This window comes from Urocampus carinirostris, chromosome 13 (assembly GCF_059441175.1).
Source record: "Urocampus carinirostris isolate Australia breed hairy pipefish chromosome 13, RoL_Ucar_1.0, whole genome shotgun sequence".
Taxonomy (NCBI): Eukaryota; Metazoa; Chordata; class Actinopteri; order Syngnathiformes; family Syngnathidae; genus Urocampus; species Urocampus carinirostris.
This window is the reverse complement of record NC_142361.1, coordinates 23,111,975-23,138,924: the sequence shown is the minus strand read 5'-3', so window position 1 is coordinate 23,138,924 and position 26,950 is coordinate 23,111,975. Positions and strand designations below refer to the sequence as shown.

Sequence of the window (26,950 nt, the reverse complement as noted above, 5' to 3'; positions counted from 1 at the left end):
AAAATCAGTCATGTATTCTATAAATTATTTATTCATACAGCTTACAATATGCATTTTTGTGGGTTATTTACATGACAATATTCACAATATTTAACATATATTCCACTGATGCAATACAATACATCGTTTCACAGTCTAGTGAATTCTAATTTGTTGTGCAAACATGCTCTTAAAATGTTATCAAAATAAACATAAAGCTAGATAAACAAGGCATATTGAGGAAGCAAATACACAACAGATGCATTCAGTGCAACATAGCAAAAACATGGTTAATACTCAACCAATGTAGATATTTTTACTAAAATATAATACCTCGAAACAGGGATGTCAAACTCAGTTTTGCTCTGGGCTGATCCAGACATTCTGTTCTTAGGTAGGCAGAATAAAAAAAAAATGCTAACTCCAAATCCTTAGCTTCTTTTTTCAGTATTCTTTATTAATCAGCCTACCATCTGGTTTGTTTTAGCCATTGAGTGAATGCAGTTTTACACTTGAAACTAGTCACAACGCTACACAAACTCTAGCAGCTCTCTGGCAGCCAGAGAACGCACTTGGTTTGCATTTCTTTAATGAAATCATAACTTTTAATAGAAATAACCAAGACAAATGGTGCTTTTTTTGAGGTACTTAAAAATGTATGGCCGGCCTGATTAAATCATCCAACGGGCTGGATACAGGCCGCGTGCTGTGTGTTTGACATGCCTGCATTTAAACCTCTCAATAGCAAATTTTACAGCAGGCTGGTGTTGTTTTCTGTCCTTGTACCATCATGAGCCATGTTGCCACCCGAGCGACTTGATGAATTACTTGACAAGAGAGGAGTGTCCAGAGTAGCTGATCTCAGCGAAGGATCAGGGGAAATAACTACCACATAGCGACCATCTTCATCCTCATCTGCCATGCTCCCATGAACGTCTGCAGTAACTATGGCATTTTCTGCTTCCTGATGGCTGCAGGAAGGTGAAGAGCTGAGCATAGGAAGTTCAGTAACATCTCCATCAGGACTTTCATCCTGGAAGCTGGTGTTAATGTAGATGATGTCTTCTTTGCTAAAAGACTCTGGAAACCTTTCTGCGATTTTCTCCAGCATTTCTCGCAGTTGGGAAAAAAGGGGTCGGTCCAGGGGATCGGCCCTCCAACAGCTATACATGATCTCAAACCTGGACACAACATCTGAATCTTAGAAGAACAAGATTTATTTGATATTCAAATAAGTGAGTGGAACACAAAACACTTACAGGTCGTCCAAACAGTCTGTCGGTTGCTTTAGTCTATGTCCTTCGAGGAGGTAGTCATAAATCTCGTGGTTCTGAATGCCGGGGTATGGTGTCATCCCACGTGTGGCGATTTCCCACATGGTTACACCAAACGCCCACTGCGAAATGAAATAGAATTTAAATCTCAATTCGGTTTCCCACTTTGCAACAATTTCTGTTCCTTATTCAGGTCGAAGTCACTGTCCTTGGCATACCTCCAATCAATCTTTGATGAATATTTGTGATTAATTTTATGGTGTGTGGCCTACTTAACTAAAAGGTAAACTTCAAGTTATATAAGTTTCATTATTTAAAATTAATTCGAAGGATGATTACATTACCTATGTCACATCAAGTAATGAACCAAATAGCAATATTATTTGGTAGGAATGATATGGAAAATAGGAGGTACCTGTTTTTGGGGGATTGTTGATTAATTGATTGAAAATATAAAACAAGGGTGACCAAATTGGTTCCCTGCTTTATAACGGACATGATGTTGGCTGACTAAGCCTAATTCAACCCTACTTCTAATAAATAGCTTGTAACAACAAAAAAATACCATGATAAGTTGATATTTTAAAATTTCTAATAAATCTGGTAACCCTTCGGCTAATCAGTTGAAAAAAGAGACTCTCGGTTGGGTACCCCTGATATGAATATATAGAATGTAAAAAAAAAGATTTAGAATGAGGAAAACAAAACAAGCATGTGTAAATGAAGTGCGAGAATTGATCATTCACCTTAAATGTCATCAAATTATACCAAAAGGAATATACAAACGGAATGCCAAATTGTCTGGTAATGAAAAATCAAATACTGTAACCTTTTAAAAAATACTTATTTTAAAATTAATTTAAAATGTGAGAACATGCAGTGTTTTTTTATTAATAATTACTAGCTTTCTACTTAAAATCTTTGTTGATAAGTATCCCCTTAAATGTCTCCATATCTTTTTACTACATCCTTAGGATATTTAGAATACATTTAATAAGGTTAATACATTAAATTCAATTGAATAATCAAATATATCACACTAACTGTGGTGCTTACCACATCACTTTTGACAGTAAACACTCTGTCGGCCAGGCTCTCAACCGCTATCCACTTAACCGGCATTTTTGCGATCCTGCCCTGCCTGTAATAATCTCCACTGTAGATTTTCTTTGACAATCCAAAGTCAGCCACGCATACAGTCATGTCATCTCGCAGCCTAATATTGGGGAAAAAAACAGGATTAAAAAGTTAAGATTACACATAATGCACGTGATACATGATACCCACATGCAGTTTCGAGCAGCCAAATCACGATGTAGGAAATTCCGCCCGCTGAGATATTCCATCCCACAGGCAATGTCTACCATGAATTTTAGTAGAGTCTGTGTTGGTAAGAACTTTGGAATAACAAACATGACAGCATACTTTACATGATGAAAGTGCTTTTATCATTCGAATGTCAGTCAGATTACTTACTACAGGATTTTCTCCCAGTCGGGAGCGAAGAAGGAAGGTGTGTAGATCTCCGTATTTCATAAAGGGCAAGATGACCATAGGCCTAGGAAAGTGACCGGTGCTCATTTCAAGGCACACACCTATGAGGGCGATATTTCAAATTTTACAACAGGTGTGTCAAACTCACGGCTCATGTGCCATTTTCTGCTGCAAGATGATAGTTTGGGGCTCCTGCCATAATAGTGTAGAAAAATAACAGATATTTAATAGTGCTTTTTTCAGAGCTTTTCTTGTGAAAAACCCGATGCGGACAAACCTCACCCAGACCTAAACGGTGGCGGCCCCCCATTACATTGCATTTGTGACCCCTGGTTTACACAAATACCGTATTGATTCGCGTATGACTGGGAGGTAGACCAATTGCCTGGCAGGTTGATTAATGGTACCAAAAGACAGGAATGTGACGGATATCTGTTTCGTTTCTTTTAGGTCGATCGTTATTCAGTAACAAATGCAGCAGCCTGAGACTCTAGTGCTCTTGCTTCTACGAACCCTCTTCCCTCCCTGCTACCTACCCGGCACCTTCTGATTGAGTAAGCGACCGGGGTCAGAGCAACTTAAGCAGGAACATTAGAGCAATAGCTCTGCTAACTCGCTCTGACATGCCTTTGTCGGTGATATAAAAGTGTAGTTAACTTGTTGAGAGGAAGGTTTAAGTGTGGAGACTGATATATTAGCTCTAATTATAACATTTGTTTGAAAATTAGATGTTTGGGTTAGTGATTGATAGAGGAGGGTTAGTGATTGAGAGAGCAGAAAAAGCACACTAAAATGGAAGTATTCAGCTCTTTTATCAAAAAATTAATTTGTCAAACTGGCTCTAAAACAGAAGCGCTGACACTTTTCCAGCTTTGTTGAAACCTCCATTCTTTTTTTTTTGAGTTAATTCAAGTCATGCTCGTTGTATTGACATTTTTATTTATTTATCGTTAAAAAAAAAATCAGGGAGCTATTGAAGTTTTTATGTACCTTTATACAAGTGGGTGCTCAGCCTAATATTGTTTCCTGCACTGTTACTTTTTGATAAGGGTGAAATATTTGTCATTTTAGTTGTGTTGAAATTGTAATTCATTTACTGTAAAAAGGTTCAGGGAGCTATTTAAGCGTTAGGTACCCTCATATGAGTTGCTGCTGAGCCTAATTGTAATTCCTGCATGGTTAGTTTTTGGTTTAAGTTAAAAATGAGTCATGTTAGTTGTGTTCATTTACTGTAAAAAGGTGCAGAGAGCTAATAAAGTTCATTTAAATTTATATCACATATTCTTTGTGTCATTTTCATCACAATTATTAAGCTTTTAGAGCAAATGAATATCTGTTCGAAATGTCAGTTATCAGCCTCCTCCTAATACTACTAATCAGTATCGGTATTGTCCCTAAAAAACCCATATCAGTCGACAATCCCTATTATGACGTGAACTTTTTGGTACTCAAAAAAGAAGTCAAAGTTTAGTGTATGTCATACACGAGGTTTACACAAGTACAGTGCCGTATTTGAGTAAAGATTAATAAGTCTAAAAATATCACTGATCAAATCTGCACAACATTTGATGCATTGAGATTTGAACCCAGATCATGGCAGTGAGAGAACTACTAGACAACTGAGGCTTTAAATGACACATGAAAAGGCTTTAGCTTTTATCTCATCTTTACACTATTTTTACTCTCGGTACAACGTTGTTGAACACGTGGGGCCATGATTGAAATAATTCATTGATGACGTAAACTAAGAACATAATACCCAATAAAATGTATCATATATTTACTTAATGTCTTTCAAATTACAATTTATTGTCAATACATTATTTTAATCATGGCCCCACATATTCGGCAACGTGGTACCGTAAAAATAGTGCGACGATGAGATCAAAACAAATTCCTTTTCCAGTTTCATCTGTAACCCTATTAGTCTAATGTTTAAGAATTAGCGCTCTCACCACTGTGATCAGTTCAAATCCCATTGCATCACTTTTCAACACATTTTTGACCTACCAAAAGTGAAACAAAATTTAATGCTAATTTTTCATGAAAAATTAGAGGTGCACACTGTACATGAGTGTGTGTGTTATACTCGAATAAATACAGTCAGTACATATAAGTTGTCATGTAGACATCCTTACCAAGCAGCCTGATGACATTAGGATGGTGGAAGTCTTTCATACAGACTGCCTCATTCAGGAACTCCTCAATTTCTCTCTGTGAAAAGCTGTCCACTATTTTAAAACATGAAACAACGATTATACTTTATTTCATCATAAATATCAGTTAGAAAAAAGGACGGTACTTGCATTTCATTGTCTTCACAGCAACTTTTTCAGATGTCCCGTCTGGTTGTTTTAAATAACCTTCCACCACTGATCCAAATTCACCTGATGATAAAATATATATATTTTCAAATACTTTTAAGTAAAAATCTAATGAGTGTGTTTTCCTTATCCAGTATCCACCTTCTCCTAGAATCTTTCCAATAGATAGCAGGTCCCTTGTGATCATCACATCCTGAAGTTTGGCGTGGAGTTCATCGCTGACGCCGACGTTCACAACTACAGACAAAGTTAGGTATCAATATTAAAAAAACAAATCAAACCATTTCAATACAACTTAATGATATTATTCCAATATTTATTTTAAAAATAGAATGATTGATACACACCTCTCAAACTCGGCCAATTGCTCTGCTTATTTATGATCGCAAATTCTCTTATTAAGCGATAATAAACCTTACAAACACAATGCAGCACCTATTTACTCACAGCAAGACAGATCATTCAGAAAAAAAACAAATATAATAAAGTTTATTTTATTTACCAAATAAACAACACAAACACTCATTCCAGTATCTTTCTTAGTTCTTTCCCCACATGCAGTAAATTTAGTGTTGCTTATTATACAGTGCAGGAATTCACAGACTTTGTTTTACAGATGGTGTTACTCTGTAACTGAAACAATTTAGTTAAAGTTGAAAAAAAAGGTGTCATAGTATCAATTCCCATTGTCTTCCTATACTCGATGACTTGTCATCTGCTACCACTGACCGAGACGATCCAGGTTTGAACCGAAATGGGCAAGATCACATCCAACTAACATCTTTTCCCTGTACAAATATAATTGTGCAGCTAACATAGTTGAAAAGCAAACATACATGCCTGTCAACCTCCATGGCTCCATGCCCGTACAAACTGTCGTATTTTCCCGTACAAAATACAAAATAATCGTACGCCATATTTTTTTTTTAGGAATGATGCATGATGGGAAATCCCCAGGCGGCAGACGCATGCGCACATTAGCATCAAACCGCTCGCTTCATTTACAACGAATAAAACAATACCGAGATAGAGGCTTCCGCAGCAGTTCCTTCGACTTGATTGATTTGCCGTTTCGTGATAGTCGGTGTATACCGGATAGATAGATAGATAGATAGATAGATAGATAGATAGATAGATAGATAGATAGATAGATAGATAGATAGATAGATAGATAGATAGATAGATAGATAGATAGATAGATAGATAGATAGATAGATAGATACATACATACTTTATTCATCCCCGTAGGGAAATTCACATTTCCAGGAGTCTACCCCGTTGTTTATTAACAGATTAACATGATGCCCTAGGGGTGCTATAGTACCCATCATTGACAAATTTGCGTTTTTCCGTACAGATTTCCTTGTACGTCCTACTATTCTTAAAATGCATTGAAAACGTACTTTGTATGGCAAAACCGTACAGGTTGACAGGTATGAATATATAAAATACAGGTAAAACTTATACTTTGACAGGTATGTTGATATAATTCATGACCTCTACAAAGACATTATAGCAGTCTTGAAATATCTCGATGTTTTTGTTCTGGTAATGAGATTTGATTATAAACATACGTGTTATGCCAACGGCAGCCCGGTTGTATGATCTCTGGGGTTTGTACTGGACGATTGGTTGCTGCTTTTGTCCACTTCCCAAAAACTTCCTGCAGGGGGAGACAGTAAAGAATAAAAGACAAATAGAAACAAATGAATGTAACCACAGAGGTCCTCATACTGTTGCAGCTCTGAACACTCATTATTCACTGCGATTCACTACAATAGACATTCAAAGCTTGGAGACGCTGATCTTTTTCCGGAGCTCAGCTGTTGTTTTCCTGAATGAGCGTGTTGTCAAAATCCTATCTGCATCCTGAGAGGCAATTCTGAGTCACTGACCTCCAGAATATTCAGCAACTTGTTTTGAATGCTTGTAAACCGGCAGTTACTCTCAGTTCAAGTGCAAAGGGTAGTGATTAGGAGGAAGGGAAGACGCTTTATGATCAGGAAATGTTACATTTTTTTCAAGCCTACTGAAGAGAATGGTTGTAAAAGATGAGTCATTTCGGCTACTCACCATAATCATTTAAAACTAGTGGTCCTCAAATAAGGGTACTAGTTACATGTAGGCACTTAAGTGGGTAGTTGAGAATTTAAAATGTATTTTATAAAGCAATGTGAATGGACTTGTTTCCCTTCCACCTTCAATGCAAAATATTTGTCTTTTTCTATATTTTCCTATTAACTTATTCTACCATATATATATATATATATATATATATATATATATATATATATATATATATTAAAAAATGTAATTACAGGGCCCAAATTATTTTGCTGATTTTTAAGGATTGATATTTCACAATTATTCATAGAGGAAAATGAGTCTTTTTGAGTATTATTTTAAGGATTTTCTTTGTAATTTTACAATATTTGTAAAATTATATATCGGAAAAATAAACTTAATTTTAAAGATGATTTTAAGGATTTATTTTCTTATTTCACTACATTTTTGACAGTTTTTTATTAGTTAAATGTTTATTAAAAACATTATTTTTATTGAAAAAAAAAAAAAAGTTGAAAAGACCCAAAGAGGGATGGGTGCCACCAGGCTGTACTTGCCCATTTTTTAAACTGTTTTTTCTAATAAAACAAGAAGAAATATACTAAGAATGAGACTTTAATGAGAAAAAAATATTACTTACTGACATGACTTACTCAATATATAATTTAAGAAATATAGTTAAGTAAAAAAATACTAAAAAGGAAAACAAATACTCAACTATTTAGATTTTGCTTAACTTATTTTCCCCGGGTTATTCAAGTATGAATAGTGCTATTTTTCCTTTTTTTAGGAAACAAGTTTATAAATATAATCTAATGAGTAAAAGTAAACTTCAAAATAATACTTAAAATAACTTTTAATTTACTTAATATATTATTTTTTAAATGTAGTATTATATGAAAATAAATACTTTTTTTTTTAATAGAAAGACAATTTAAACACTAACATGATAATGAAAATACGATAAATCAGGAAAAAAATATCGTCCAATGGGACAAGATTTAATTTTTATTTTTGTGGGGTGGACAATTTCAAAGGTCCTCAATAAAGAACTGATTATATGGGTAATCGGGGTAAACAAATATTTTATAGTTGGGTACATCAATGAAAAAGGTGGGGAAACAGATTTAGAGGACTGAAAAGCAATGCAAAGTTGGTTGATCAACTTAAGTGAAAGGTTCTTGATTAGATCAACTTTGATTGTATAATTGTTTGCATACCCAAGCCAAGAATCAGATGTCCTGTTGCGCACACAGATAGCCACCCAGAGGACAAGCATCAACAGACAGATTCCGCACACCACACCGAGAACAACACTGACAGAATCTGGAATCTTGGTGTTGGGACTTGACGACGGTGGTGGACCTGATTCTAAAATTGAGACATTTTATAATCAGATATTAATTCATATATAATCATACGTCACTAAAAATGACCTTTTTACAACAAGTTTATCATTTATCCTAACGTTTTTGAGTTTTTCCTTGCCCTTATGTAGATTTCAGATCAGGGGGTGAGACCTTATGAATGAGGGCTATACAAATCAACATGACTTGACTTAACTATGCGTGGAAGGTCGGGACTAAAAATCTAATTTATGTAAAGAAATATATAAAATGTGTTTACCAAGTAAGAGGAAATAAATCATAAGAGTAGCTTACTGTCTTCCGGCACAAACAACCAGACTCGTGGGCTGACCATGCCGCTCCCGGCACGTGTGCACGCAGCCACTTCCACACTGTACGTGGTGTTGAAATCAGGCACCGCCACAAAGGCCGTGTTTGTGGAGCTGTGGATCTGAAAAACAATTTAAATTGTTTAGTGCAGGAATAGGCATACTACGCCCTGCGGGCCAAATAGGCTTCTTAGTGCGACCCGCTTAGCGATAATAGTATTAAAAGTATCATTGATATTTTCTTTTTGCTGCAATTTCCCAAATAGATTAAACCACATTTAAGGTTATTAGGGATGCATCATTCGTTCCCAACTGCCCAATTGGGGACACACATGCAAGATTGGAACCACAGTGAGGCTTTTGCACATGCTCAGACCAATCGTGCAGCTTGAACAGACGCTTATTTTTTTACCATCACTTCATTTCATTTTGGCGTTCAGACTCCTTAAGGAAAACTTGCAGATCAAAGAAAATGGACAGAAAGTTTACAGAACAATCATGGCAGTAACTTAAGAGCTTCGATGTACGTAACTTAAAATAAGTCTTTAACAAGGGCTTATTATCGGGTGACATGTAAGTTGTCACTTAGCAAGCTCATAAATCCCTTTTGATAATTTTTTGCTGATACAAATCACACATTCCAGACATTTATGTGCCAAGCTTGTCACTGGTGCCCCTTGTGCAGCCAACCATACAAATATAATCTTTGTAAAGAATCTTTGCAGCAAATTAAAGTTTACTGCGCTCAAGGCCAACATTTAAATGATCATGTAAAAATCTTTCATCCATCCAGCAGGGTAGCAGGGGCGCTGGAGCCCATTCCAGCTATCTTCGAGCAGTGAGCAGGGGACACCCTGAATAGGTTGCTAGCAGAGCACACAGAGACAGACAACCATCTATACGCTCATTCATACCTCGGGACAATTCAGAGTCCCTAATTAACATGTTTCAGTATTTTGTAAGTTGTATTTATGCTGTAAACATTTTATTTATCAATAAAAGAACAATGTTTTGCTACAAAAATCTGATATCATGCAAAAACACTTCAGACTTCACTTAAATTGTGTGCTTTAAAAAAACATATTTTGGACTGATTGGACAGATAATTAAACTCAAATTAATGAATCAATAAAAAGGTTTTTCTCGCTCCCAGACCCTCCACCAAGTTTTAGAACCCAATTCTGTTCAAAATGTTACCGCACTACTGGTTTAGCGGCTATCTTTTAGTGTTTAAGCATTACATGAGATGATATAGGGAAAACTCTTATCAAACAAAACCTCTTCGTATCCTGAATGATTCCTCTCCATCTATGTTTTTGCAATAGCTAACGGTAGTTATACCCTGAAAACTTTTTTGACTTGCAAACTTGTGACAGACAACCACTTGTATTTCCCAACAGTGCACGTTAGCATGTGTGGTTCGTTCCTCTGTGCTGCCGACATGCTGACTGTCAGACAAGCCGTGAATCACAGGATCTGTCGTGTCTGCAGCACCAAGCCGAGCATTTCGCTTACGAGACCAACAAAGTGAGGTATATATCTACACACGCTCATTTCCCGCAAACGCAGTTGTCGGAAAACGTCTGTACGCTTTGCACTATTGTGACGTCAGCACGAACGGACTTCACAAAGGACGTTTAAGTCTACTATACACATCCTTTTGTATTCATATTCCATTGGCTTTGAGGTGACTCACGCCCGCTTGAAAAAAGAGGAAAAACAATGACAACTTTTTTTTTTCACACCAGCTTCCTTTACTTCCACACAGTCAGGAAGTCCAGGAAATCATATGGCATTGTCTTAGAAAGCTTGGTGATGAAGCCATAGTGGAAAGAAAAATCAGACAGGTTCATAACTCTGTAAAATGGTGTAGAACATTGCTCACATTCTTTCTTTTCCTCTTTCCTTGTTGACGGATAAATTAGCTGACCTCTGGACGAGACACGACTGCATATTAGTCATTCTTTGTCATTTTGTTTGTAAGAGAAACTACATTTTAGAGTTATGTACTTCTGGAATATTTAGTAAAAATGCATATTGTGAATTGCAAGTTTCAAGGGAAGTCAACGCAAAATATATATTGCAATATTATACTGAATGGACCCTGTTTAACTTTAATATGTAACTTGATTGAGGATGTGTTTTTTGAATTAAGGCAGTAAAATGCGGGCAAACTAAAATCTAAAATCTAGTTCTAGAAAGGGTGTAACTCCATCCATCCATTATCTGCACCGCTTATCCTCAGTAGGGTCGCGGGGGTGCTGGAGCCCATCCCAGCTATCTTCGGGCAGTGGGCAGGGGACACCCTGAACTGGTTGCCAGCCAATCGCAGAGGGTGTAACTGCCCCTGCTATATATGAAGTCTCGTATAATCGAAAGTAAGGCTGGGAGTACGCTGCAAAAAATCAATCATGACCCCGTTGGCGGAATATTTAGCTCATTTTAGGTATGATTGTTCTTATATTAAGATGTTCAGTCTTATTTCTCAATTGGGATTTAAAAGAAAATGTTAACTAAGCAAAACTATCTCTACATCCCTCCATTTAGGGTCGTGTGGTGATCTTATCTAGCAACTGTTAGATCATTTTGCTCATTTTAAGAATTTTTTCCTACCCAAAGTTACAAAAAAAAATCTTGAAATGAGCAAAACGCTCTGCCCAATGCTTGAATAAATTTGACTTTGATTTTTCTTAAAAAACATGGTTAAGTATTTTTTTCTCAAACTTTAAAATATAATTAAAATTGGCAAAATGTTCTGCAAAATGGTCAAAAACATATATTTTCTGGTTTATTGATACCATATTATTGTAAAGGTCTGATAGCGGGTCTTAATTCAAGGCATTGACGCTTGCAATAGCTTGTGATCATTTTACAATCAAAAATAAAAAAATAATCGACTGCCATCAACTTCTAGCAAATTTAAAGAAAGAGGCAATATTGATGTGAAGTATTTCTTTAATTGTTTTAAAATAAAATAGAATTGTCTTTCTTTTTATTGATAACAAATACGGAACATTGTTTACAACGAGATTAGACATGACACGTCAGGATAAACATTCAATAAATACTAAAAATAAGATATAAAAATATTTAGGTAGGCAATGTATAGAGGAAATATTTCTCTCATTGTTTTCATGGAAGGCAGTACGGTGGCTAGCAAGCAGCCCCACGGTAAAAAGGTCCAGGGTTTGATTTCAGCTACCGCGGCCACCCCGTGCGGAGTTTGCATGTTCTCCCTGTGCCTATGTGGGTTTCTTCCGGGCACTCTAGTTTACTCCAACCTTTCGAAAACATGCCTGTCACGTGAATTGGCCGGTTCAAATTGTCCCAAATGTAAATGAGCGAGTGAGTTGTATGTCTGTGTGTGCATTGCAACCTCCTGGCAACAAGTTCAGGGTGTCCCCTGCCTATAGCCTGAAGATACCTTAGATGGGCTCCAGTACCCCCGCAACCCTAGTTGGAATAAGTGGGGCAGAAGATGGATGAATATTTTCACTGAATTTATTAAGAGTACTTGTGGTATCAGCCTTTATTGTGACTATTAAAGAGTTGAATTTATGAAATTGGAATTGAAAAAACTTACCAAAAGGATAAAACTAAAACACTTACTCACCTTGTTCACTTGTGTGCCATGTCGGACAATGATGTCATAGCCTTGCAGGATGCCGTTTATCTTATCATCCGGCGGAGGCTTCCACCTGATCACCAGCCAGGTTTCATTCAGCTGCATGGTGACATTTCGAGGATGAAATGATGGCACTGGGAATAATTCACAAACAACACGATTAAAGAATTACACTGTAACATGGAAGCAGAACACATTCTTTAAAAAGAATGTCCTGTTTAAACTTTGATAACAGTTTGGTATGTAGCCTTTTCCTGGGTAAAATAATCCCCCATAGTGACCGAGAAAGGGAAACTCCACCCTGTAGGAACCCTTTATGTGAGACCGCTCCTACTTCCTACATGTCCCTTTAGGGAAACTGGTGGAACCGGTACAAATCTAGACCACCAGGTTGTACATACTGTAAATACTGCATAATACACTGTATTCTACTCAAAGCTTGCTTCGTATAGAGTCTTGAGTTATTTTTTTGTGAGGATATTCTGGAAAAAATATAAGTTTAACCCACTAACATTAACTTATATTGAAGGCAGATGACACTAACCCCTTAATTGAAATCAACATTAGACCCCCCGATACAGTGACCAGGCCTTACAATGTTTTCACCTCATGATGAGGAACAGGATGTTTATTCGGCCGATAGTTGCAGCATTTTATACAACATCAACAAAAAAATAATTGTCCGTGCCCAAAAACACACAAATTGAAACTTTTGTGCATATGTAGAGTTATGTTTCTAAGATCTGTCAGCTATTGGACGACGTCATCTTAGAATCCAGTTTCCTTTTAGTTTGGATCACGACGTCATTGGCTGAATTCCCTCCAACAATGCTTCATTTTGCCCTCTTTGCTCTTTTCAAAATCTTGAAATGTTTATATATGTGTACCAAGAATTGCAGTGATGCAAAAGGGAGAAGCAAAAACATGATAACCATGGGAACTGAGGTTGTGATTGTCAAGAAATATGACAACGTCACACACATCGTTATCCTTGTTTAGTGGCGAATGCTACAATTATTAAGAATAAGATGATTATAGCAATGAAGTTTTTTAAGTGCATGACAATCCTCGCAGGTGGCAGTTTTAACTTAAACCTGCCTTGTCCTGTCTCCTCCGCATTCACCCACAAACTCCACTGTAGCAGCTCAAGTCATGTCATAATAAAGGTAAAAATATAGAATTTTTTTCCTTTGCATGTATGTTTTTTATAATGTTGTTTAATCTTAAATTTAATTAGAATTACATTAAAGTATTTTGATATTTGAAATTTTGTATCTAATATTTTGAGGGTCTGTAACACGTTGGCTAATTTCTTTAGGTTTCTTCCCCCCCCACTATAACGTTAATTTATTTTTGCAAATCCCATTGCAGAACAGATTAAGATTGTATCCTGGGGTCTACTCGGATTCAGATTCAGATTCAGATTCAGATCTACTTTATTGTCATTCTAGTACACGTGTATACAGAACGAAATGTCGATACATCTGACCCGCACAGTTTCTTTGAATGTACAGATATAAATAAAATTTTGTATTGAGTTGGAGTATTGAAGATTCAGATTCAGATTCAGATCTACTTTATTGTCATTCTAGTACACGTGTATACAGAACGAAATGTCGATACATCTGACCCGCACAGTTTCCTCGAATGTACAGATATAAGTAAAAGTTGTATTGTATTATGGCTACGTATAGTATTTTACCATAATGCCGATAGTGCAAGAGGAGTAGCTAACCAGATGTGCAAAATGGGCAGTCAGGTTAACAAGTCAGGTAAACAGTAACAGTAACACTGTAACAATAACGCTGTAAGTACAATAGTGCAGAGAGCAAATGTGCAAGGAGTGGCAAGCTATAAAGAACTGCCAGTAGTGCAAAAAGTCAGATTAGCAGCTGTTTAGATTTAGGTTAACTATATGTTAGATTGACCATTTAACAGTCTAATGGCCAGGGGGACTAGACTACTGCGGAACCTGAATAATTATGGCTACGTATAGTATTATACAATAGTGCAAAGAGTGCAAGAGTAGCAGCTAGCCAGATGTGCAAAATGGGCAGTTAGGTAAACAAGTCACTGTACAGTAACAATAACACTGTAGTACGATAGTGCAGAGAAGAACAGATGTGCAAAGGAGTGGCTAGGTATAAAGAACTCCTAGTAGTGCAAAAAACTGTACTTTTTTGTAAATTGATGTTTCTCGAAATAATCACACACCTCCCTCTGTTGTGTCGCTCTGGATCCAATTGGAGACCGGAGAAGGCCCCACTTCATTGTTGCAGGAAACGCTCAGGTTGTAAGATGTCATGGCTTGCAGCCCAGGGACTTCGCACTGGAATGGCGGCACCGTGACGTTGAGGAACCTGGTAAGCGTCACCTCCCCTATCCTGCGGCTCACCTCTTTTATCTTGGATTGACATAGAGTATGTATAATATGGATGAGGAAATGTGAAACCATCAACTAAGAGAGTTTATATACTCACTCTGATGTGGCACTTAGACAAAGGAGAGAAACCATCATGACCGGGCTGCCAGCTTAGTATCAATTTATTGGACTCCCTTGCAATCACAGTCAGATTAGACACCATTTTGGGAAGAACTGAAAAGAAAAAAATGTTTTAAACATGGCCAAAAGCACTACACAGCATTACCTCGCACTATACGGTATGACCTCGACATTTTGCAGCTCATTTGTATTACGGATTATTTTCTATTAATAGCCTCCACGGATAAATGCCTACTTTGCGGAATTAGAGTGTCATTTTACAAACTGCAATCGGAGAACTGATTTGTTTCTTTCGGTACTAATTGGAGCAATCCGAAAAAAATCATTTAAATGACTAGTGAAGAACGATTCACCCCTTAATACTACTAATTGGTAATACTATACGGGATTACCTAATCGTTTTGCGGTTCATTTGCAGTCTGATTTCTTTTCTATAAATAGGTTCCATGGATAAATGAGTACCGGAATGTCAACAATGTAAACCGGAGTTCGTGTGTATCATTCTTCGCTGAAATACAAGTTGCCACATCAAAATACCAAGTATGAGGGAACGCAGTAATGCACACAAGTAAACGGATTAGTTGTGTTATTCTATACTCTATGGTATATATACATATACTTTAGGGATATTTACTTAATATGAGTGGTAATGGAACGGATCAACCAGAAAAATCGAGGAAATGCTGTATGCTCATTATCAGCACCTGATGCATACCTTTAATGTTTATATTTGCTTCTCTGGATGTACTGACCCCCTTGGAGTTGTAAGCTTCACAGTTGAACTGAGTGTACTTGTTGACACCTGCAGAAGACATAACAGATCGGATGAGTCATGATCAGGGTCAACCTCAGTATGTACAGGAAATGCTAGACACCTAATGAAACTAATGCTCACTTAAACAATTATTCTGTTACAGGCCGGTGAGGCAACAATAAACCCATAAAACAACTTACCAGTAAGATTGGTCGATAAGGCAAAAATATCATACCCCCAAGTCTTTTGCAACTGTTTACCAAATTTCTGACCATTTCCTTTCTTGTTTTAGTAAAATAAAACATATATTTTAGAAAATGTATCTACTTTCTGAAAAGGCTTTAAATGAAATAAATTGATGAAAGGATATTAAGTTTTAATGAAAATATTACAGTCTAGCGGCCGCAGCCACAGCCACAATGCTAATACTAGCATTAGCTTCTACATCAATTAACGTTATTTGCTCATGTAATGCTAACAGTTAACCCCTTAACAACCATGTAAAATACTTGTCCTTATTAGGTTCTCAGCCATCTTCGGTCAGTGGGCAGGGGACACCATGAACAGGTTACCGGCTAGTTGCAGGGCACACAATGACAGACAATTCACTCGCTCATTCACACCAAGGGACAATTTGGACCGGCCAATTAACCTGAGATGCGTGTTTTTGTAATGTGAGAGGAAATCGAAGTGCCCGTAGTACACCCACGCAAGCACGGGGAGAACATGCAAACTTTGCACGGTGAGATTGCTATAGCTGGAATTGAACTCTGGACCTCCGCACCGTGGGGCTGCATGCTGCCAATCAAAGTCGTACCCAAACTAAATTGAATGTTGTTTTTGAACCATTTAGGTAATGTGGGTGCTTTTGATCTCTTTTGAAACGTTACACCCTATAGTTTTGTCTTAAACTGAAATAATTACTGCAAGTGCTACTAACATTGCGTAATCCAAGTAAAGAACACAGAAATAGAAGGTTTTTATTCTCGTCTGCAGATGAATGTAGCATGGGTACTTAAGCTGGAAAACAGCTGGGACCATAGCATGAAGCCTTACCTAGTCCCAGGTTAAATTTGATCACAATCTGAAAAACTAAACATTGTATTTTACCCATTTTTGTAAAGGTATGTCAAAGCGTTTTCCAAAGTGACCAATTATGGACAACCAGTTTACAGCTCTAAAAACTTTGCAACTGTGTATTTTACTTTGACCAATTTTTACACATTGAGAAATAGTTGTAAATATTTTACTTCTCTTTCCAGAAGTCAATTCATGATTGTGCACGATTGCGCATCATAATCACACGTAAAAATTGATCTTGGGTTGTATTTACGCACGTTTATTTTCGGCTCTGATTTCAATACAGTCACTTGAGTCTTGAATGTAACCAGAGCATTTTTGCAGGGAATCGTGTCATGAGCGGAATTTCACAGCACTTTTGGGTAAGTTAACCGGATTTATAGCTTTCGGGGATCTTGTTCCAGACTAATCCAGGTGTTTCTGTGATGAGTTTATTTTTCATCGTATCTTGAATCCCAAAAGTTTACACTTTCCAATGATATATGGCATGACATATTTCAGTGACTGGTGACATCGTAAAACCACGTATTTGCCACTCAACAGTTAAGGGGTTAATGCAAAGCTAGCTACCTAAGTGATGCTTTTTGCAAATGCAGCACACTGTTACATAAGCCATTAATGTGAATACACTAGCATTTGCAGTTAGCTGCCGCAATGCTTGCGTTCGTAGTTAGTTTTGGTTACACTACCATTACCTGCTAAATGAATTAGCATTAACCGGTAAAGTGATGCTAGCTGTAAAGCAAACCCAACCACCAAAGTGATTGTTTTTGCTATTTCAGATAGCTTTATCTTTCAATTTTTCACAATCTTGTTTAAGTCCCTCACAATTTGATATAATTCTATTTCACACCTCCACCTATAAGTATTGTTTTTTTCTGTCTTTATACAAAGGTTTTAAAAAAAATCTAACGTTGTGGCTTTCTGTCTTGGAAAAGCCTCAGGCTTTGCTCCGTTCAGAACAAACAGGAACAAATGATCCTTTTGTACTCCATTTCGGAAGCTGAGATAACCACAATACAGCCATAGAGAGCGCACAGTTTTTTTTTTTTAATTGATATGTTTAAGATTATCTTGACCTTCCTTGGAACTTTTGTGTAAACAGTGCCGTACTTTTTACACAAACACTTACTGCAACACATGTGCTTGTTTTGACTTAAAAAGTCTGAAAAGCAATTAAACGAGGAATTCAGTAAGGTTTTTGGCAGTAGTGTGCTAAAAACTGCAAGGCATGTTGTAAAAACTGGACTGGGAAAGAAATACCAGAAGCTAAGTTAAAAAAGAGCAGGTTTGGCTTCTAACAGTAGAAGAACAGGTTGTACTTGCTAAATTTAGAGGAAAACAAAAGGAAGTTTCATTCATGACGGATTTTTGGAGAAAAACGCTAACATTTGTGATAATAATGATTAGAATTTTCTCAAGAATTACACTACAACATTTTAAAAACAGAAATATGTAGGCCTTTATGTGCCTTACTACCACTGCCAGCAGTTGCTCATTTTTCCAGCAGATGCTCAATTTTTCATACCGTATTTCATGGACTTTCAAGCAGAAAGTGGCACCTTCAATAAAGTCTGTTATGAAATATTTTCTGGACCTAAAAAACATTAAATTAAAAATACTGTCGGCGATTAGATTAAAAAAACCCTGTCAGAAAATACAAAAAATATGTATAAACATAATCTATAATTATGAAATCTGGTTTCACAAAAAAATAAAATACATAAAATCACTTGATTCATTCATAAATGGTTAAACCCATTTAATTGTAATGAGGCTTTTCCAATTTAATAACTGCATTTTCTGGTTTATAAAGTGCACTGGGTTATAAGGCGTTCTCTGGAATTTCTTGCAAATTTGTTTTTTATGTGTGCCTTATAGTCCAGAAAATCCGGAAATTCGATGTCTGGTAAAGCAGTGCTTACCAACCCAGCAACAAGTATGACAACTTTGTTAGCTAGTCAGCACAGCAACCTACCACTACACTCACTCGCTTGTAGTTGATTTTTGTTCCTGATAAATGCATTAATTCACTAAACTAATGCTCCACTCGTTCTATAATTAAAGGCCACCAATTACTATTTTCGAATTGCATCACACAGCCTTTTATGTGTCAAAAATAAATATTGCACTACAGATCAAGATGGAGACGTCCAGTTCCAAGTAGCAAATGGTCCAATTTCCTCCAGTAAAACCTGCTCACATTCTAGCAACCTATAATTTTGAGGGTTTTGTGTAACTATCCTGAACAGTGTGTCTCTATTTATAAAACAAAGTTTTATTTTCTTGCTGTGGTCTACATTTCCAGGAGCAACTGGATCTTGCCTCATAGAGAGTAAACTACAGAATCATTACGACACAGTGTTGCCATGACTTACACTGAATAAACTGAATACTTACACCATTGTCAGATTATTTTGCACATTTTAAGTCTATTTTTATTATTCTATTACGTATTTTTTACCTAGAATCTCCCAAAACTAATAATTTAAAAAGTCTGCCAGGACTGAACTAGGCCAAAATGACTATCACAGGACTGACTGTTTTTATTAGGGAAAGAAAATCTGATCTAATAAACCCAAACTATGACTAATATCCTCAAATTCACTTTCGTTCTCATTCGGGCATGAATGCGGCAATGTTGCAATACATTTTTTGTCAAACTGGCAATTTCAACTTTGTGTTTGAACTTCCTTGACTCTACACAAGAATAATGAAGAAAAACAGACTAGTTTGTGTCTGTTTAGGCCAGTGGTGGGAAAACTACGGCCCCTGGGCTACATAGGGCTTTTTAATCCACTCTGAGTAAAAAGTATGTTGTTGTTTTGGTGCCACTCTTGTCCACAGTGTCCCATTGTGGCCCTCTTCTCCATAAAAACGTATGTCATCATGTATTTATTTTCTTTATCCTGATATTAATCGAGTGTCATGCGGACGAGTTTCAAATTCATATGATCAAATTTAGTGCTGACATAAAAAATGATTTATTACTGTGCTTTAATTTGGAATATTTCTAATTTCTGATAATAAACAAATATATACATGAAAACTGACATACACATTTAAGGTCTGCATGTATATTTATTAGAAAAATAGGATGTATTTTTCTTCATGCATTGTCCAGGTATTGGATCAAAACTATATCAGCAGATACAATAAATATAATCAATTACTCTTCAACTTTTTGTAAGTAGATGCGGCCCCAACTCAAAAACCTTACCTACCCCTGCTTTAGTCGCATTAATGACAAATATTCTAGGCGCCATAATGAATGAATGAATGAATGAGATTTACAGTCATAAAACAGAAGTACGAGATTGGAGGGCTTCCCCTTCCAGTGCAAAGTAAGACAAAGGTAAAAAAATGAAAATGTGTAAATAAATAAAAGTGTGAAAACAATATATGAATAAATTATGTATAATTAATATGTGTTAATTCCTGTGGAGTCGTGCAATTATCAGTATTCATGGTGGCAGTAGCATGCCTGTCAATACATACAGTTTTCCTATGTTTTATGTTTTTGGATCGTATACCATTTTTTTTTTAGGTTTTTAACCGTCTTACAATTTTGTACGGGAATTAAAAAAGAAAAAAGACTAGGTTTCGATCTCTTCTTGCTCATTTCGGCTCTAATCCATATCGTCTCGGTCATTTGTAGCAGAAGACAACATCATCGTAGATTGCTAATGTTGTCGCGTCATTTTACATAGTTTGTCTTGCAGTGAGTAAATAGGTGCCGCGTTGCGTTTGTATGGTTTATTATCGCTAAATAAGAGGAATTGCCAACATTAATAAGAGGAGCACTTGGCTGAGGTTGACGGGTATGCGGTAGTAAAACATAAGAGGAAGAATTAAAACTTGCTACATTAGACAAGTGCAATGTGTTGCATTGAAAGTAGCTTGCTTCTCTACTAGCTTGTATGGTCATGCCTCTCCCTACTTCTACTTGGGCAGTGGGTTGTCCTGTGAATGAGGTCTTTGTCTCCGGAGCCAACCCCCGAACAGAATGCCTGTATCACCCCTCACTCCTGCAGCCCCTTCCTGCCCGGACCCTTGCACACACCGGACCAAAGCACAGTTTTGAACTTTTAACCCGTTCATCAACTGGTTGTGTTAGCACAAAGCAAGAGGGAACAAAACTTGTTAAGCTCTGTGCTGCATATAGCTAAAATATTTGGCTGAGCAGCCAGGCCAGGATGAAAAAAAGGATCTGGCAATACTGAGTCTCGATCCAATATTCGGCAATGCATGAGGAAAAAACAAATTTTTCTAGTCAAATCAATTTATTTGTATAGCCCTTAATTACAAAAGTCTCAAAGGGCTGCACAGGCCACTATTAGTACATCTCCTTGACTGACTACATGAGAGCAAGGAAAAACTCAAAATTACAAATTTCTTATATCTATTGATGAAAAAAATATACATGAAGACATTTACAAGTCCATGTTCTATTTTATTTTGTATATATTTATTTATAAACCATTGCCACAGAAATACTCAGAAAATAAGTAATATATTATGCTACTTTTTTGCACACAATTTTGATAGTGTTCATTAAGAACCTAAAAATGCAAAAGTGTTTTCTTTTGCATGTTATTCGAAAAATAAATAGACAATTAAAATATATACATGATGAAAATTACAAATAGGCACAATTTAACATGATATTAAAATTACCTTTACATTAATTGAACGTACACAATGTTTTTAGAGAAATATATTTGAATTGAAGATGGGGCTACCAAGGGACACTTAGCACTGGAGTGGGACCAAAACAACACTTTTTATTTGCAATACTTCTATTTTTTCTTTTAATTTTGTGTTCAGTAAACCAGATTAAAAAGCCCTGGTGGGTCGTATGTGGCACTAGTGGCATAGTTTGCCCACCGCTGGTTTACTTTGAAGGACACACTCAAGAAATTAATCTACTTTTATCAAAGAGACCACATCAAGTGGAATTCTTCCTTGCGATTTTTCCATAATTCATAAAGAAATAAAAGACCCTTTAATTACCTTTAAATTTAAAACAACGTTTTAACTGTGATTTATCCTTTAAATGCTAAAATATTTGGATGGGAAAATGATTTACGGCAACTAACAATAGTCTTGATGATCCCAAAGATATTGAAAAAAACATCTGTACCAGCAAAAAGGATGCTGAGAAAGCAAAGACGAAGCAGAATAGAAACCACCAACCTAACAATCCAACTGCAGCCCACTTGGTCTCTCTATTTTAAGAAACTAATTCCAGGGGAAGAAGACCAGCAAAACACATTGACTTGGTCGAACCTTTTTTGTTGCATAATAAAAACTGCTTTTAAAAACAGTGGCAATATATGATTTCCTAAACTGAATATTGACTATATTTATTTGACAATAGATGGAACTGTATGGTAATGTAATGTAATGTAAATGTAAATCTGCATTTGTATAGCGCTTTTTAAGTCAATTGTCTAATGCGAATATAGATCAATTCATATGAGCACAGCGTAGTAGGAAGATGCCAGACAAACATGGCGGCGACATCTAGCTAGGGATTCCACTAGAAAAAATAAAAACTAATTAATTCAACTATGATTTTTTTTGTTTTATAAATATTAACACTGGTATGATAATTCACGGCGGCGCAGTGGTTAGCGCGTGTGCAGCACAGTTCTCAGGTCTTGGGAACCTCCTGCGTGGGTTCAAATCCAGCTACCGGACTTCCTGTGCGGAGTTTGTATGTTCTCCCCGTGCTTGCATGGGTTTCCTCCGGGCACTCCGGTTTCCTCCCACATTCCAAAGACACGCATTTCAGGTGGATTGGTCGGTCCAAATTTTCCCTAGGTGCGAATGAGCGAGTGAGTTGTCTGTCCCTGTGTGCCCTGCGATTGGCTGGCAACCAGTTCAGGGTGTCCCCTGCCCACTGCCTGATGATTGCTGGGATGGGCTCCAGCACTCCCGCGACCCTTCTGAGGATAAGCGGAGCAGCTAATGAGATGAGATGATAGTTAATGTATTTTTGCCTAGTATTCAAAGTTTTTTTTCTTTTTAACTTAATGAGTTTTTTTGTACAACTAAGAGGCACTATATATATTACACAGCATCCCTTTAAGAACTAGATGATGCCACTGCTGTTCCTGCTCCATGTTCAGTCTTGCGGTAGTCGTAATACGAGTGCCACAGCCAGTGTCTGACTTTACTTCCTTTGTTTTGCATAATTGAGTCAGGGGGTATGCTAATTTCTGCATTTGCTAAGTCTGGCCTCATTGGTTTAAGATTTTTTATTTAAAAAGATTATCACATTTAAAAAATAATCCTCCAACTTTCTCTTCAAAATAAATGAGGTATGATTTTTAAGCTTGACTTTTACAGATTATAGTCATTCAAGCTCGACGGGTATTTGTTGAAAGAACTGTATAGCTTTTCATTGGAATTGCTTGTCCGTTTTGGGGCATATTTTGTTAAAAATAAGCATTTTTGGTTACCTTCAACCTTATAGGTACTGGGAGATATCTGGAAATCACCATCGGGTATTCCATCTCGTAGCCATCGTATCTTGACGGGGTCCGGAGGTCCTACAGCCTCACATGACAGAATAAAAGGTGCGTCTTTTGTAATGTTCCTGTCCTCGGGTTGTTGGATAAAAGTCGGGAGACCTAGAAAGAAATTCACGATTATGACATATGCGGAACAGTACACACAATTCCAGTGATATTTATAATTTACCGTCTACGTTGATGGTGATGGGTTGAGACTCAACCATCATGTTGCCGATACTGAGCCTGCATCGATACTCGCCTGCGTCGGCCCTCTGCACCTGAGTAATGCTGTTACACATTTGAAGATGTCAGCCTAAACTTCCTCACTTTATGTTCCATGGGTCTCAAACTAATTTGCTGCCCCCGGGATTTTAGTCGAAAATGTGAGTGCTTCGCGTGAGTTAGAAATGGACGGTACCTCCGTGCTAATAAGTTAGGCAAGGCTCGAAATTGGGGACCAATTTACATGTCGATATAGCTTTACCTTGTTATCTGATTTGCTAGTTACTTCCTGGTTTGAACCATGGCAACAAATGTGCTGATTCGAATCGTCATTTTTTGCAATCTAATCAAAAAATATTATATTTAAATTGAAACCCAGAACAAAGGGCCACCAGGAAGGAGATTGTCACGACTGTTAAACTGAAGCTTAAAGGGCAGTGGATGCACATTGCTTGATTTGATTAATCCTTTTTTGCTATCTAGTCGCAAAATCTTACATTTGAATTTCTTATTAATCCATAATGATTTGTTATTTTTATATCTTATTTTGTGAAGAGAAAATGATCTTGGAGAACAGTGGAATAGTGTTTTCCGAGTTCTTGTGCAAAATCCAATGCAGCCCAACCTTACCAAGACACTACCTATGGCAGCCTTCTTACTAAATTCAATCTTTCACCCATGTCCTACTGAGTACTTTTGCGAGAGTAGGCTTAAAAAAGAGCGCAAATATGACATACCTGACCGTGGATAGGAGCGTAGTCGCTCTGTCCGTGATGGTCTGAAGTTCATTGACCAGAGCCTGCATGTTGGAAGACAAATCCTGGCCGTTCTTCATCCACAAAATGCTAGGCTCCAGCTGCGTATCAGGGATATCAATAGAGCAGCTAAACTTGGCCTCGTGTCCTTCCGACAACTGGATGGAGTCCGTGGTGGTCTTAAACTGGAGGCGTTTTAGTTCATCCGGACTGAGGTACATCTTTGAAGCGTGGCCCGAAACCACCAAGGGCTCAGGGATCCTGACGGGTTGCTGGAGAAGCTTGATGGATTCTTGAGCTGTTTACACAGAAACATTGGGTTTTAATAAAACTGGTTTTAGAATAGAACAGATGATGCTGTTGTGTCAGTAGAGTACACGCCCGGGATACGATGTTTTAGCGGTGTGGAATAAGATGTTTTTCGGCCTTTTTTTCAGGATTTTCCCTACAATACGAAATACGTATAAATCCAAACTTTGCAGGTCATATGTCTTTACGTCTCTAAAACGCCTGTTTGCTATTAGTTGATGTCCTCAAAATCTTGGATTGCGTCACGGCTTCATTAAAATGCCGATATGCTATTGGCTGAACCACCTCCCAAAATGCCTTTCCGTCTCTTCATTCAGTTCTAAATGTAGTAGGCTTTGTAAAGAATCCGTGTTACAATACTGTATATTTTGTACTGTATGTATCTGCTATGGGTCCCAAGACTTGCAGAGTTGCTCAAGGAAAAGCAAAAACATGATAACCATTTAAATTAATGTTGTGATTATCAAGATATATGAAAAAGACCCACGAATCACTAAGTTGCATGGCAATAAGCAATAGAGAACGGGGACTACTATTAAAAGTAAGGAGGCGATTCATGTGACAGTTTTTTTAAGGGCATGACAATCCAGCCAAGTTTTAAAATCGGTATCCAATTTTAAACCTCTGAACCCCTGAACCCCACGCCTTGCATCCACCAACTAACTCCACTATACAAGCTCAAGTCACATCACATCAAAGATAATTATAATTTAATTTTTCCTTAACATGTATATTTTTTTAAATGTTATTTAATCATGTACATTTAAAAGTAATACCAACTTCACACTATTTTGTCATTTTAATGTTTTTTTTGTTTTTTTGTGTGTGTGTGTTTTTTTTTTGTCTGGGGTAGCCGAGGTTCAGAGCTTATTACCATTGGTTTCTATCCCCTGCTGTGCGCCAGTTTCACTCTGTGACCCAACCTGAGGATTCATGTTGTATCCCAGGGTTCCATTGTATATAAGGATTAATGACATTTACTGAAGATGTAGTAATTTATTGTACACTTGCTCTTTTTTAGACCTTAAACTTATTACTTGGGTATCACTAGGCTGTTGTATTACACTTGTTATTCCTTTCAAACATCGGAAAAGAACAACTCAGCAGTAACCAGAATTGTTCCTCTCTAGTCAGCATTTAAGTTCATCTTCACACGCCAATACAAAATTGATCACATATTTTCATTAACAAACAAACAAAAATGTAAATAGATACAGTATATATCTTGCCTACGTAAAGAAATTATTTATGTACACCTTATTCCTATCATTGCAACTATTTTAATTCAAATGCTCTATTTGTATTGCACTATTTACTGGTGAACTTGTACTAACTCTTGAGATAATGTGACAGTAAAAATCAACACTGCTGTAATCCTGAATTTAGGCTGTAAGTCAATTTTTGTAATGGTTGTGTCATCTAAATCACACAACTGCATAAATAACATTAAAAACATTATTTTTATTCCCATGTTTGCTTAATGCTGCTCTTAATATCATGGCACTATTTTTAATAGCACTATTTTCTGCTAAACTTACTATTTAGGTCAGGGTACAAGCACTACCTTGTAAATAATACCTATCCTAATATTATTTTCTTTTTTTTTTTAATAAATAAATGACAATAAAGACAACAGCATTTTTAATTAATGCAAAAGGAACCTTGTGGGTGTTTGATTTTGGATAAAACATTTTCTGGTCCGTTTTAGATATTAGTGTAAAAATAGACTTTTAAAATTGTGTTCATCTGTGTAATCCATTCAACCTGGACTTTAGTCCAGAACTATTTACCGTTATGTTTACCTAATGTAATGTGATCCAAATTTAGCCCCCAAAAGGGTGTCTTTTAAACATATTTTTTTTCAACCAGATAAAAACCTCTTTGGGACCATTATGTCTTTTTACTGTGTTTTCAACCAGTTTTTGCTCGATATAAGGTTTTCCTAATCTCAAACTTTGGTAGGTTACCACTTAAAATGCATTTAAATATTTCTCAGCTGCAGGACAAGTGCATATATTTATTTTGGGGGGACTCAAACCTATTTCCCCCCACGCGTAAAATAAGTAAAAGCGAAACAAATGCATTACCGCTACTGGAATTCCACACAGTCAGTGCCATGGTTGCGATGGAAAGAATAAATCCGAACCAGCCATCAGAAATCGCCTTCTTTGCCATTTTTCCTTCCACACTTTTTAAATTCCTGCAGCCGGAAAAAATACCCGCTACCAGAGATTCGACCGCACGACGACTGAACTACATCACAGTAAAAGAGACTAGATGCATGATGCAGTTTGTGCAAAGTGGAGACTCGTTGAGAGCAAATCACGTTGGTCTCGGGTTAGAAAAAACAAGTTTACTTTGGTGACGTCAC

At 36.8% G+C, this 26,950-nt stretch overlaps 2 protein-coding genes across 5 annotated transcripts in view; one reads left to right on the top strand and one right to left on the bottom strand.

Annotated features, from left to right (window-relative positions):
- sft2d1 (SFT2 domain containing 1) overlaps positions 1–26,950 on the top strand; it is a 55,090-nt gene that overhangs the window by 12,208 nt on the left and 15,932 nt on the right. The window contains exons 2-7 of one of the 4 annotated variants that reach the window (XM_088351632.1): positions 5,223–5,319; positions 10,211–10,342; positions 13,510–13,601; positions 14,685–14,798; positions 17,097–17,134; positions 23,254–23,356. The gene's annotated coding sequence lies outside the window, so the exon portion shown is untranslated. Of the gene's footprint in view, positions 1–5,205; positions 5,325–10,210; positions 10,343–13,509; positions 13,602–14,684; positions 14,799–17,096; positions 17,135–23,253; positions 23,357–26,950 lie in introns of all 4 variants that reach the window. The other 3 variants (XM_088351635.1, XM_088351634.1, XM_088351636.1) reach the window with 3 other exon arrangements.
- On the bottom strand, positions 16–26,908 carry mertka (c-mer proto-oncogene tyrosine kinase a). Its single transcript, XM_088351627.1, has 19 exons — positions 26,667–26,908; positions 24,253–24,568; positions 23,481–23,581; positions 23,240–23,410; positions 15,654–15,740; positions 14,916–15,031; positions 14,650–14,839; positions 12,424–12,569; positions 8,797–8,932; positions 8,356–8,506; positions 6,646–6,734; positions 5,213–5,308; positions 5,054–5,134; positions 4,886–4,978; positions 2,730–2,848; positions 2,541–2,650; positions 2,310–2,469; positions 1,239–1,375; positions 16–1,160 (listed from the first exon to the last, which is right to left on the bottom strand). Exons 1-19 carry the CDS (start codon positions 26,752–26,754, stop codon positions 731–733), a joined length of 2,817 nt encoding a protein of 938 aa, XP_088207753.1. The 5' UTR covers positions 26,755–26,908; the 3' UTR covers positions 16–730.